Raw genomic sequence first — 14,401 nt, 5'->3', positions numbered from 1 at the left:
CGGGCATTACCAATGAGAAACAGGACTCGAAGATACACTTGGAATATGGAAAAAACGAACGGAAATGTTACACAACAGAGCCGATATTGATCGCCAAGTGGGTGGGAACTCTGCCCATAATTCAACCCACTTGTCCTTTGCCCGTTTGATAAGTCGGAATGAATAGTTGACCCGGAAAACATTCTTCCTCTTACATTGGGGTTATCATGTGTCCGGGTTAGGAAAGTGCCCCTACATTCATGCGCAAACACCTATGAAGGAGTGCCGACAAATCCGGGAATAGCCATATTTCTAGCGCCATAAGACACGAAAGAAATAGTGTGACAAGGTTTACAATGGATCTTCGATGAAAAAGACAACCGACTGGCATGTTTCTACTCTGATCTAGTCAACAATAAACAATAACTTCCAATACCACTTAGGATATTCACTCTCATCTGTTCCACTTATTCTAGTGCTATTGACTCACTACTAGCACACAGTTAGATGTCGCTCCACCGAATTTGTGACGCCCGTGAATGGATGATAAGTTAGTGACTACTTGCTTCCTAGCCTTGTTCGCTGCCTATCACAGATACGTTGTCTGCAAAAGCCCCACTACCAATTCTGCGGAACCTAATCGCTCAGACTACACTTTGTACTACTGACCTCTCCCATTAATTAAGGACTGCGTGGGACCATATAGCGCTAGGTAACAATGCAAAATCAGTCATACCACTCTGGATTCCATGGCACGCGCACCCGGAAAATTCATTGATTTTCTTGAGGCCAACACAGTTATCCACAATATGCGCGTGGTTCAACTTATGAGAAAGTCCTGTACAAAAAGAAAGAACATTCTCCAGAATGAGCAGCTCCACGGAAAAATACCTGTATACGACCGTATAATATCGGATTACCATTGCAGACACGTCGGCTGACAATGTAGTCCTTAGATGAATGGTCACGTGGGCGCACCAGCTGTTTTACTTGCCTGAATCGCACACCAGATGAAATGGATCGTGGGAGTGACCACTGACTATGCCCCAGGGGAAACAGTGTGACCAAACAGCACACCTGAATGACGATGAAAGCATCTTACCGGTGTATAAAATTGTGTTGCTCCAAATAGGCCATCCCCCGGGCAACTTGTGTGGCCATGTGAAGAAGAACAGGTGGTGTGAGCTCATCCCGTGAACGACATCGCAAATAGTCCAGTAGATTACCATTGCACATAAATTCCGTAACGATGTAGTAAGGTGGCTCCTGTGTGCACGCACCTGTAACCAGAAGAACAATGAAGAACGTATGGTTAGCACGACTTTCAGTTTGCGAAATGCATCAGCTTCAGGAAATGACCAGAATTACCGTGTCGAGCATAAGCTGAAGCCGAAATCCCCCCAAAAAAAAAACATCCACGTCTAGAGTAAGCGCGTATCGGTCTAGTGAGTGGTATCGTAGCACAAGCACAATTCGCTGTTCAGCTAGAAAATATGACCTACGTAGATTCAGGGACCGTTCAGCTCCAAAAAAAACGGAGAAACCGCCATTGGGCTGTCCACAGCATTTATCGAACCCATTGAAAAAGTGAATAAAATTGTGCTCTAAGCAGCCAGAACAACAATAAAATAGCTCATCACTTGTGGTTAGCACGGACAAAGGCTCGTCCGGCAAACTCTCTACTCTACGCTACTATGCTTCGGCACTGCAAATTTGCCTCCTGGTATTAGTCCCTCGGATTCACACGGGTATCAGCGATTCAGATCCAAATTCACGAAAAACGCTTGTCGTATGTCAGTGGATCCAAAATATTAGGCCGGTCCATCTCGAGTAACTCTGGCGATGATTCCGTACACTGGGAAGAAGATTATCATCGATTTCACTCGCAAAATCTGCATGCGTCCACTGTAGAGTCATCGCTCACAGTAGACGATGAACAAAGACCCCAGAGGAACTATCACAAAGTGTAGCAAGTACTTCCGAAGGTAGCGAATTGTTCTCTCACACTGACAAACATGTCCGAGGGGCTGATTTCAAGAGGGTGAAAAAAGTATCCCAAGTCGAAACAAGCTACAAACAGACCAGGATGAGCTGCAGCAGCCAGCTGGATATGAGATTCAGTGGCAGGAACTGCAACCTATATACTCCGGATAGCAGTAATAAGTGACGGTTTCCTAATGAATTGGCAGTACTTGGCAGCCTGTACCTAAGTCATTTACTGACATCAGAAGGAAAACAGACGGTCAAAATGATGGCCAGCATCCTGTTGCTCTGAATACCATACAACCTAACCGGTGAAAGATTTCGACACGATGAAGTCCAGATAAGGAAAGAACCCGGCGCTGTTGTTCCGGAGTAAACGTTTTAATCGATCGGCCCACTAGGCCCCCACCCTTAAGCTTATCGAGAATGTTTTGGGGATTATCGGAAAGTACTTTTGCAAGATAATGTACTTCCTACTATCGATCACCTTATGGGTGTTATATGATACGATTGAGATCAACCGCTCTGAGAGATGAATGTGAGTATCATTCTTAACGTGCTTCCCTTATAGAGTAAGTGGCTTCATTGGTACCTCGCGTCACCCAAAACACTGTGCAAAACAATTCGCGTTTATTAGTTTTATTTGAAAAAAATATAGGTGAAACCAGATACCTCAGATGTTGGGGAGATATCTAGGAAAAATTGGGTGGTTTGATGTAGCAATCCGTTCCGTATCTGTTGAAACACCCGACAAGGAATGTGAAAACATGATTAATTAATCAACAACAGCTCACAAAAAATCTACGAGTTGCAGACAAAAATGGAAAAGATCGCGGAAGGCACAAAAAGGGACAGGGGAAAACTCCAACCAGAGTACGAACAGAGCAGCACGAAAGGACAGTCCGAGTGCCAAATTTCGACGTGATTGCCTCAATCCCCAAATAAAACCAAGTATCATTACTATAGTTAGAATGGGATCCACCGCTGAAAATAGGGTTTGAAAGCGTCGAAAAAGATGGTCACCGAGGACAATTAGCTATCTTCAACAATCAGAGTAGATTTCCAAGCTGAAATTCAGCACAACAGAGGGAACACTTTAATCCCTCAACTCACCCACAAGACATGCACCCAGGATCTTACTTCTGCCACTGACATCTCCGGCAGTGAAGCATCAATGTCAACACTGATGTTGCTGTCCTTGATGATGCTGATGATATATCCGGAATGTATGAACAGGCTAGTGACAACGCTTAATAAATTTGATCGAGATTTCTTCCAGAAAGTGAAGACAATCTACGCAAGAAGACCGAAAAGCGCTGTTTCATCCAGTCTGGAGTACAGTTCCAAAAACTCCTCAGGCGGCCATCAAACCTAATGCTTAACAGTAGTGCAATGACGGCCAATAAACTAAATTGTGTGGCGCGGCAAACAATCCATTCTCCGGAAGCGACTGTAGTGTTCGCTGTCCGACTACAACAAACTTGTCAAGACTTCGCTTTTCCAGGCGGCCGAATGTTAAGGAAGAGCACGGTACGTTCAAACACATGGTCATAATAAATTTTGCAACCTAGGCGGATGAAAAATAACAAGCGAAAAAAAAACAAGAAGACTCGCCAGCAAGCGCATTTGTCAGCAACCCTGACAAAAAAGCAAGTCGCGCGGATGACACTGATATCCCTCTTCTGCATTAATCCCAGTGCTAATGGAAACCCGTGTAGAGAAGAAAGGGACAGAAAACTAAGGGGTCCGTCGCGCCGGAGTCACGATAAAATGTCAAAACTTGCCGAAAACTGAGGACACACCACAGTTCAGCTGTTACCTTCTTGCTCGGTGAGAACAGCAAAACGCACTAAACAATCGATTTCGAATTTCCAATCTTCTGGGGGAGTTACAGGCACAGTTAAGCAAACAATAAAAAACACCTTGGGGTCCACGTACGAGCGCAAAAGTACAGAACCGCTCTTCAGAATCATCGATTGCCAGTAAAAGCTCTTAAATCTGCGTGATGGAATAACCATTCAGAAGGACCCCAGTTAGCACGCGCCCGCTCCTGGGTGCAGAACCTGTGCGGAATCTGTGCAGAACTTCTGCACTGATTTTTGGCTCTTAAGCCGCGGAAGATTGACAAGTGTAATAGGCATCAAAGCTTCTTTATTTGTCTTACAGTAATAAAAAAACCACAATACGCTGCATTTCCGAGTGCCTACGTAATGCAAACTGTCGGCCCATTTAAGTGGTTTTATTTTAGTGTGCGGCGCCATTGCTCGCGGTAAGCTCTGCGTTCTGCTTGTTCTCTGCTTGTTGTTCTTTCATATGCTTTATTCCTGGTGTGTTTACGTGAGCGAAACCGCAAAAAGATTTTTCATTCCAACTAATCGTTAATGCGCCCGAAATTTTTTCGTGTTGCTCGTAAGGGTTGTTCAAGAACAATGCTATATGGGAAAATAAAACAGGCGGTTGCGGCAAGTGGCTGTTTTCGTTGCCCGACTGATGAATGCGTCCATAATGCCTTAAGTCGACTACCTGAGGGTACGATTCATGAGTAATCAGATGATAGGTTCTAGATATGCCGCATTTGATCGTCAGGGGATAAACTAGGCTGTGAGTTACCACGATGGTCGCCGTCGGTTTCCCCGATCTCTGTTATCAGGACCTTGGAACCAGTAAGACATTCACCACTGCGGTCCCTGGAGAACCTTTTGGTTCCTGCTTTTTACCACAGGGTAGCCCAGTGCAAGTCGTTGAAGGGATCAGCCCGTATGTTCTGCTTGCACTCATATTGCTTTTCATCAGTATCCTTTTTAAACCATTCACAACCAGGTAGAAGTATTTTAACGGCTGTTCGTCGGATGGCGCGAAGGCTGAATCTACCATTATCCGGTTTAGCCGTTGTGTTGGACAAACTCAGGTACTATTTTCGTCCACGGACTGTAATGAAAAATCCCCGTTGTTGCTGCGTGCGACAGAAGGCCGGTGGAATGTACATCCACCTTGGGTTGAAAGCAGGTTTGCTGCAACAGCTCCGTGAGATTCGCACAAATATCGATATTCAAATGAACGTTGACGGTATTCGGACCTATAACAATTCGCGTACTCAAGTGTGGCCTATACTCTTCCGAATGATTTCACCCTTTCTCGGTCAGCCTTTCGTCGTTGGAATATAATGAGATGAACAAAAACCCAACGACGCTCATCAGCTGATATCTGACAGTCGCTGAGTTGACGCATGTCTTGGCGAACGGTGTCTCCGGGGTTTACAATATTCACACCATCTGTCTTCAGTGCATTATTTGCGACAGTCCTGCTAGGGCCTTTCTGAAGCAAGTGAAGGGACATACAGGATATTATGGCTGTGATTATTGTACACAAAAGGGTGTGCACATTGGCATACGTGTGACTTTTCCCTCGTTGACAGCTCCCTTGCGTTGTGACTCTGATTTCCGGACCAGAAAGCAAGAGAAGCACCATACAGGTCCAAGTCCGACGGAGGAGTTAAATTTCATGATTGCTGGATTCCCACAAGATTACATGCATAGTGTGTCTTGGTTTAGTGCGGAAATTTTACCGACGGGTCGGATCGTGATTCCAGTAGTGACACCACTTTGTTCGCAAACATAGTCATAAGCCCACCAACTCCAAAAAGACTAGGTTCTCCCGCACCTACCAACTTTTCAATTTGTTAATTCCTCGTCTCTAGATGTTCCAATCCGATTACCTCGGATAGTAGTATCATTCCTTTTCAAGACGCGCCACCCGTCCCTGCGGATCCTCCGATGATATGGGGAACGTACGTTTTATTTCATTACCACCATCTAGAATTTATCAGCAGTTCCACATATACAACACTTCTCGCCGTGGGTGATCCAGAACCACGCAGTTCGACCCCGATCCTCATGTACTTTACTTTCTAGAACTAACTCTTCAAATTCAAAGGCCAGCGTAATTTCCCCGGACATGGCCAACCTCATTCTCAATGAGTAGATTACCATGTTTTAATTAAACTAGTTTGTAGAGAATTTAGAGGGGAAATACTAGTTACTCCAGAGACTGCATATGAAGCCGGACGCTTTAGTACCCACAGGCAGTTCTCAGACACTCGACGAGCCCCCTCTTCCGCAGTCATTCATGGACGATCTCCGAAAGTATGAAGAACATCTAAGAAATGGTCCACGCTATGCACAGCTGGTAAGTATTACTTTTATTTACGATTATTGATTTCACAAAGGTGGAAAGGTGGCTCTTGTAGGAGGCTGGCGATGTACAAGTGTAAGTTACCAACGTGTTTACACGGACTTTGGCACCAAGGCTAGCCGTGCTACTCTATTGGCGCGGAATAAATGAAAAAGAAGCCTTCGGGTCAACCAGGCTGGCTCTGGGACTTGTTTATAAATATTTAATGGTTGTGTTATATTTAGCTAGTTGAATCACTGTCTGGATGAAACTCAATAACTATGTTCTCCATTACAGACGCCTCAACTGAAAAGTTTCCGAACACAAATCTGCGACAAATAAAGGAAATCGTCCATCGCTGGCTGGAGAACAAACGGCAGAAAGTATGGAAGCGCCTGAAGAGAGCCACTAAGAGTGGCAAATGATCTTCCCCTGTATTTTAAAATTCATTCATTAAAACATTTGTACTTGAAGGCGCCTATTGATATCCGGAAAGTTAATACACTGAGCAATTATGTGGGGGCAGATGGGTTATCACTTACTATTTAGTATGTTACTGAATCGTACTAGGGAAAGGGATAAATCCGTATAATGGTCTATATTTGCGCGTGGGACGACTTTAGCTGAGTGCGGACTGGGTGCAGAAATCCCGGTACTGAGTACGGATTTTCCGCATCCGGGTGCAGAAGTGTGCGGAAATTTCCGCACCCAGGTGCGGACTGGGTGCAGAAACTTGTTTCATTTCCGCACTGGTTCCGCACCCGGGTGCAGAAATCTGCGGAAACTGTGCGGAAATGTCCGTACCCGGATGCAGACATTCTGCAGAAATTTCTGTACCGGCGCTAACTGGGACTACTTGAGCTCATGTAATTTCTCTTACGATTCGAGGGTGCCTACGGAAGCGGTCCTCTAATGTTGGAAAATTAGAGTCCAGGATCAATGTGAGGACTATGGATTAGAGAGCGAAAGGGTCAACCGGGTTCAGTTGCAGCACCCTTTCGGTGCCTAGTTGCCATGCCAACGGGAGGAGGCACGAGGGCTAGGATACCGGTAGATTGCCGAAGCCTAGAGAAAAGCAGTGGGCCAGTAGGGTAGGGCCACTGGGTATGGGTATAGGAACACGGGTATAAGTATGTGGAACAATTTAGTGGAAATTGTGCTGAGAGAAGGGGATGGGCCGGTAAGTTAGACACGTGGCTACACCAGGCCCGTCATCAAGACGGAGCCACTCACCCTGCCTTCCTCTTCAGTATGAACAGGTTTGATGTGAGCCGTCTAACCGCCATGACCTCTGCCCGGCATAGGACAGCGGCGGTGCTCTGAGAGGTGACCAGCTAAACTACTCTGCCCCGAGTGAGGAATGTATGTCTTCAATATGCTGCGTAACTGATGATCTAGCTGTTTTATCAGTTGAACTGGGGCCACTGTGAAAAGCTTCCGGATACGCTCAAGGGTGGTTGGCGCTATTTCCAGCAAAACCTGGGGATATCTATTTGTCAGAAGATACTTTTTTGCACACTCAGACCTTGAAAGTGATGTATTGGCGGAACAGACTCGACATAGTTGTGTACATGAACGCCATAAATGCCCGTCCATAGCTGATTTCTAAATCGTCCATTATACGGGTGACAAGCCACTGCAAACTAGTATAGTGGAGAAGGCAAGTTCGCTGTCCCTTTCGGGGCATGCCGTGATGATTACCGAAATCGCAGAGGAACCGTTCTGTTATTCGTCGGCATTGGAGATCGTATTTTGTACGCCCATCTGTACGTGCATGACACTTTTGTACGGTCGATTGTTCTGCTTTCGAGATCCTACATCAAAGTGAAAACCCAATGTGCTGTTGGTTGCTATAACGTCTGCTTAATTGCTAATAGCTTGTGCGTACTGCTGAATGGATTGATGCAAGGTGAGTACGACTAGTATCGATTCAATAGTTGATTTGCGCAGTGAAGGTGCAAACACGGACTGGACTTCAGAGGTAACTAGATACTCCTCAGAGACTATCGCGTTCAACACTTGCGGAAGAAATTTGATCCTGTTCTTGAGGTCTAAGAGGACCTTTTGATTGCGGGCAGTCGTATTCCGCCTTCACGAACAACCTGAACAGGTACGTTCACAAGCTATATGACGTGACCTCAGATAGAACACTACTACAAGTGTTGTAACTCAGCAGAAAATTTTGTGCTGTGACAGGATGAACATGTGTACCCCCAAACTTTTGATTGCAAGGCTGATTCAGTCTGCAGTAGAAGCAGACTGAAGTTAGATACTGTTAACAGGTGCTACCAACAACGATTTATTTAAACCAGCAAACCAAGGAGACATCGCAAAGCACCTCGACAACTCAGAGATAAGTGGAGGATAAAAACCATCGAACTTATTAGAAGAGTGGGCACAAATCTTTCAACCGGACGAGAGGTGTTAGCAAAATCGAGTCAGTACTGAATGACACGAAATTTTAAGTCCAAAGGTGGCACAAGTAACACATGAACAATTATGACAGCTTAAATCCTGTTTAAAATAAATTGCAAAACAACCATCTCATCAGTGCAAAAAAGTAAGGGCAGCTTGGACTTTCGACCACACACCTACAGCTAACCGTCTGCCTAAAATGCACAAAAGGGGTTAATATGACACTCAACTCTGGAACGAACGTCTCGTCAAATCACAGCACTGCTAAATCGCTACACGGTGTATTGAACGTGTTCGAATCCTCTCCATAAGTGTCCGGGCGGCTGGAGCTGATCGAATATTACGTGGATGACTACGAACCGATCCAAAGCCCAAATCGACCATAATATGGGTCAATCAGAATCCAGCATTTCAGCTCACGCTCCCCGTCCCATCAAGAATATCCCAGCGAGACGTTGTGGGGAATTCCGCGAACATTTTATAAATACAGCCCTGATCAGTCTTCGTTTGTCTTCATTAAATGCTTTTCTGCCCTTCTCCATACGATATTGGATGGAACAACAAGCCAAGGAGTAGAAAATGAAGTCGCAAACCACAATAACTGACGACAAACCGAACCCACGATACAGCTTTAAGCGGAGCAACGTCAAACAATTTTACAGCAGGCACATAAGCTATTCGAACAGGCCGGGAAAGGACTTAGTGTGGTTCTAGTGTACGAACAGGATAAAAACTTTGGGTCTCCGTTTTCTTCCATAGATGTTACTGCCATTTAGATGACTGAATTCAATCTCGACGCTGAGTCCAGACAAAATTCGGAAAGCTGGTCCAAGAAATATGACGACGTTTCAAACAAAATGGAAAGGTTGGTTGTCGTCACGGAAACTGGGACAGCTGAAAACGGTCGATTTACGGAGTATACGCTCCCCAAACTCTAGCGCGATCCTTGATTTGCAGATACCATCAGATCCCGGCCCGGATATCCAGTGAGCAGAGCTCCATGTTAACCGTCACAATCTCAAGACTACCAAGATTTCACCAGGTTTGGTCAATAGAGTGTGAACACCTCAAGCACAACATCCTAAGGGTCAAATGAAGTGTACCACCCCCGAGTATGGGCTACGACCATCACAGCACGAAGACTTTCGGACTGGGCTGCTGAATGCAGCCGAACAAGACCCGAAGTTGACGCGTTAAAAACATATCAATTGATGCCAGAGTCTTGTTAATTCCAAAGCTGATGCTGTAATGATAGAACATTCTCAACCTTCTCAGCCTCAGAAGCCAAATTCTAAACGGACTCCGAGAATTGCCCACCTTTTTGGCTCTATGAAGGATGGCACATTTCAGCCTACTGTTTCCACCGGAACCACAGACGTGGCAAATGCAATCAAGAGGTCCAAAAAGTATAATGCTGCCAGGCAACTTCAGGAGCTCGAGCGAACATTGCCGTGACAAAAAAATGCCGTACATTTAGGATGAAATCACCCGGTCAATCGATCTCATAGGAATGCTGAGCTCCGACTCATGGAGTAACTCGTCCATACCATTTGTGACAAAACTAGTGCGGGTAGTGGCAATACGTTCATAGAAACACCACACCCTGAAAACTTTATGGCCGTTACAGTTACAGCCAAACCGGAAACAATTGCGGGTATACGCGACAAAATAACTATCCCGTGACGTCCGACACCGACAGTTCTTTGAAGAATTCTGTAGATAGCCTGAAACGTCGTACCTACGGTCTCCTACCTCCAGTTCACAACCAGATGGTTAGGCAGAACAATCCGGTGCTCTCCAGAGTCAGGGGGCAAGGACCGGCAGAAGTAACATCACAGAAGTTGCATGAAGGTCAGGTGCTGATTCAAGGATATCGTGAGCGCCATTAATGGTGGACAGTGGATGGTATACTACGTGGAACATATGGCGCAACTCCTACCTCAGGCACCGGTGTCACGAAAATCAACTTCAGGCGGTAGACTGTTGCCCTACAAGGGAACTACTGGAGTTTTTACGTCAAAAACAATACTACACAAGTAATGCACCACTCACAAGGTTGCTGAAGATTCTTCGACAGACCACGCCCTTGTTGAGGCTCATCAGGCAGCCGCAGTCTTCGAAAGCCCACAAAGTATAACATCTATACGTGTACCGCGATTTCTCGAATATCCTACCAACTGAAACATGAGGCGGCCTGGTGCAGCACATTCGGCTGCCTGGAAGCATCACAAACGAGAGATTCAGCTCAGTTCCATGTGAGTCTTACACAAAACCAAATTTTTATTCTAGTATATCTCAAATCAATATCCTCACTGTTCCGGGGATGGTTCGACACAGGACAGCAGCCACCCCAGCCACGACAAGTTCGATCCAACCCGCGATCCGACTTCTCTTGTAGAAGGTTTACGCGACTCACCAATTATTTCTACCTCAGTGCTTTGCAATTGGCCTCGTACAGAGGACCTAATTGTGGACATTTTTGCTACCATCAACAATATTTCTCAGCCATACGCTAAGCATACGGAGCCTACAGAGACGTTGACTGTGGTTCATGTCTCCTTAGGCATCTCGCACAATACCAGCTACCAAGATACGGCCTACGAAAAAGGCGTAGAGAAGGAAGATTTTGGATGTTGTTGAAACGGTTATCTGTCCCCATCTGTGATTGGCTGGAGAAGTTCTAACAAACGGGGAGTGAACGACATCTGTGACGTTCGCGTTATCACTGAAGTCATAACTGGCTGAGTGAGCGCTTGGGTTGTCGGTGGCTCAGAATGACTGCCAGGTATGCAGTCTCTTCCTGTTCACTCTTCTTTTCATTCTTAAAAACTTTTTTAAGCAAACGCTGTGATTGAACGACAGTGAATGGCACGAACTTTCTTTGGACACAATAAACAACTATTTGTTAGCACTATGGGATTTGGAGCCTAAAATCGATATTTCGTCCCGTACAAGGCGTTCTCGCAAGACGGAGGGAGACGCACGAGTTGCAGATGCTAGTTGTGACAAATCAGTGCCAGCGAACGCCTGTTGATCCCAAATATGGATCAACCCTAGAAGCAGCAAAAACGACCGCAGGAGTCTTGCGTGCTATCTAACCCAGCACGCAACCACAAAAATAACAAACACACAGAGGGAGAAAATGAATGTGATAGCGATATTTCAGGCAAGTAGTGCCTTTTAGAGAAACAAAAAGATCTCATAGATAAGGAAGAGAGGAGGATCACGAATTCCTGCTAAAGACTGCAAACGAACTGCTATGTAAAAATGCGAAACGACAAACAAAATCGTAAGACTAAGGAGACTTAGTGCTGCTGGGACATTTCGTGGTGCATTTCAACGTAATAAAGAAAAAAACTGGAAGCAGTGACACATTACATCGATCCGCAAGAATGGATCCAACAAGATTTTGACGATGTTTTTCCTGCAAGCCCGTCAAATAACAGTGCAACTTACCGAGAAGCTCGACCAGGTTTGGATGTCGCAAACTCTTCATAACTCGTGCTTCCTCTAAGAATTCATCCCGTACTGTCACATCCTCCTACAAACATAAACAAATAGAAGGTTTGCGCATCGGTCGATGGAGCCGCAGACAGAAGTTCACATCTAATCAGCAATGTCAACATCTATCCCTCACGAGCATCAAGAACACACATGCACATGGTTTCGACAAGTCAAGTGGCACAACCTCCACGGTTGTTGAGCTGATCGCGAAAGCATTCCCCGCAACCGCTAAGGATACACCTTTTGGTCAACACAAACGTAAAAGCCTTGACTCTGCCATGTCTTACTAAACACCCGGGTCACACGGGTTCTACTACATCAACATGCGTACTGCTCAAATCCATTGGTCGAATTTACCAAATGACGACATCGTCCTCTTCCATAATTTCTGTACCGTTAACAAATCGATTCGCGTGAGGAAACCATTCCCTATGACTGCAACGCACCTGTCCTGCGCTGTTGTTTCACAGTGATGATGGGGACGACAGAGTTTTTGTTAGCAATCTAAATGGGGGTGGGTTTTACTTATCATTTCGAAAATGACCCAGTATTGGGTAGTTCAGATCACTTTCCATCATATAGCGCGCGGAACCTTATTGAGGTCGCCAGTTTATCCTGAAATGTTTTGCTCATTGAATATACTCTCAATTTCAGTTTGGCACACGGAAGACTCCGAAAAATCATGTTGTGTGCTGAGAGAGTGCCTAAACTGATTAACTGGTTCAAACAATAACAGTTCATGAGCTGCACCATGAAATCCATGCAACCAATGAGGTCAGAAAATCGGATGGCTATTTTACTTTGTGAGGCAATGCAGAACGTACGTTGTTGGGGGTGTGCATTAACACCCAGAAAACCTCTAATATGAGAAACGAACATGAGGAAACCCTTGACTCCTTAGAATTCGTAAGCAGTACCCGTCTAATCAACAGAGGAACATAACTCGTGAGGTGGAAATACGAGCTTTACCACCGTTCTGCAGCAGCCTGTCACGCCACCAGAAGGAAGCACGACGGCTGGGATACTGCTAGGCTGTCCAAGCCTTGACATGGAAGTCCAGAGGAAGGGGTCGGGTGAAGACCTTCCCATCTGTGAATTCGCGCTCTAACCACTGAGGCACCTCCCCTGTCCATGGGCAATTATTCCAGTGCGCCCGCAACAAAGGGGTGGTTGAAATCCCATTCCTCCGTCAGAAAAATAGGGGGGGGGGGGGGGATGACAGTCGACTGATAAAATCATCTGAGCGCCTCTTCCTGTAGGCGCAGGTGAGAGATATTTTTATACTGCACAAAGCACCGATCTGTACTATCCGAATAACTAGACAGCTGTTTCTCAAGTGGATATTTGATTGCTCAACTGTCTTAAACTCAATCACGAAGACGTGACACATTTGCGTACATGGATAAGACAGGCTACTGAAAAACGTGGGTGGATTGAATGCAGGGACGCAATATTCAATCTGAGAGCCAAATTTCAGCACAACTTCAATGGGAAGTATGCAAAAACGCTATTGTTTACTCATAAGTCCAGAAACATCTTGACGATCTTGCCTTAATAACTCAGCTGCATGCACCAACATGCAGCACGTTGCTTCAGTTCATGTGCACCGCGTGAAAACTGACAATAAACCAGCTAATTTGGAGAATATGGTAGAAAATCGAGATGCTCGATAGAGTCTACAGCAAACAAATTGGTGTCACTGTGTGTGAGAGGAAGGGACAAACCTTCACATGTGCGAACACCCAATAACGCAATACATAGGAGAGAGATCGGAGGGAGAAAGGCCGTCTGGCTAGAAACTAAGATCGAACTAGAATAAGGCGACACAAACGATAGGGAGAAAAACACGTATAGAGAAACAACGCCAGACTGAAATTACATCGCGGGACGAGATGGCCGAAGTGGTTAGAGCGCGGATTACTAACCTGAAGGTCCACGGTTCGAATCCGACCTCCGCCACTCGACTTCCCCTGTCTAGGCTTGGGCAACCTGGCAGTATCCCAGGTATCCCCGCCCCCGTGCCCCCCTCGGGGGGCATGGCAGCTAGGCACCGGAAGGGTGCTACAGCTGAACGCTTTATCTTTTTTTTTATCTTACATCGCGGGACTTTTACACACGGGCAAGTACGGGCCTACTGACAAAACTGCATCGAGGCATGAGAAGCGTGACAGAAAACTCCATCTCAACTGTACCGGTGCTGTTTGGTGTGCTACGCCTCTTTCAAAAACGAGTGTTTGTATTCAGCAGGCGGGATGAATAAGCTGTTTCCGAAAACACCATAATCCCGTTTTTCGAATTTTCATCGACAAGATGGATATATATATATCCTTTATATATATATATATATATA

The 14,401-nt window shown here is 45.6% G+C and overlaps 1 protein-coding gene across 1 annotated transcript in view; it reads right to left on the bottom strand.

Annotated features, from left to right (window-relative positions):
• Positions 1 to 14,401, bottom strand: part of T265_08093 (hypothetical protein) — a gene marked incomplete at both ends in the record, with an annotated part of 63,017 nt that overhangs the window by 13,262 nt on the left and 35,354 nt on the right. The window contains 2 exons of the mRNA XM_009173792.1: positions 1,082 to 1,259; positions 12,004 to 12,088. Coding sequence (XP_009172056.1) covers positions 1,082 to 1,259; positions 12,004 to 12,088 — 263 coding nt within the window. The remainder of the gene's footprint in view (positions 1 to 1,081; positions 1,260 to 12,003; positions 12,089 to 14,401) is intronic.

This window comes from Opisthorchis viverrini (assembly GCF_000715545.1).
Source record: "Opisthorchis viverrini unplaced genomic scaffold opera_v5_199, whole genome shotgun sequence".
NCBI lineage: Eukaryota > Metazoa > Platyhelminthes > Trematoda > Opisthorchiida > Opisthorchiidae > Opisthorchis > Opisthorchis viverrini.
This window is presented reverse-complemented; position numbering and strand designations above follow the sequence as displayed.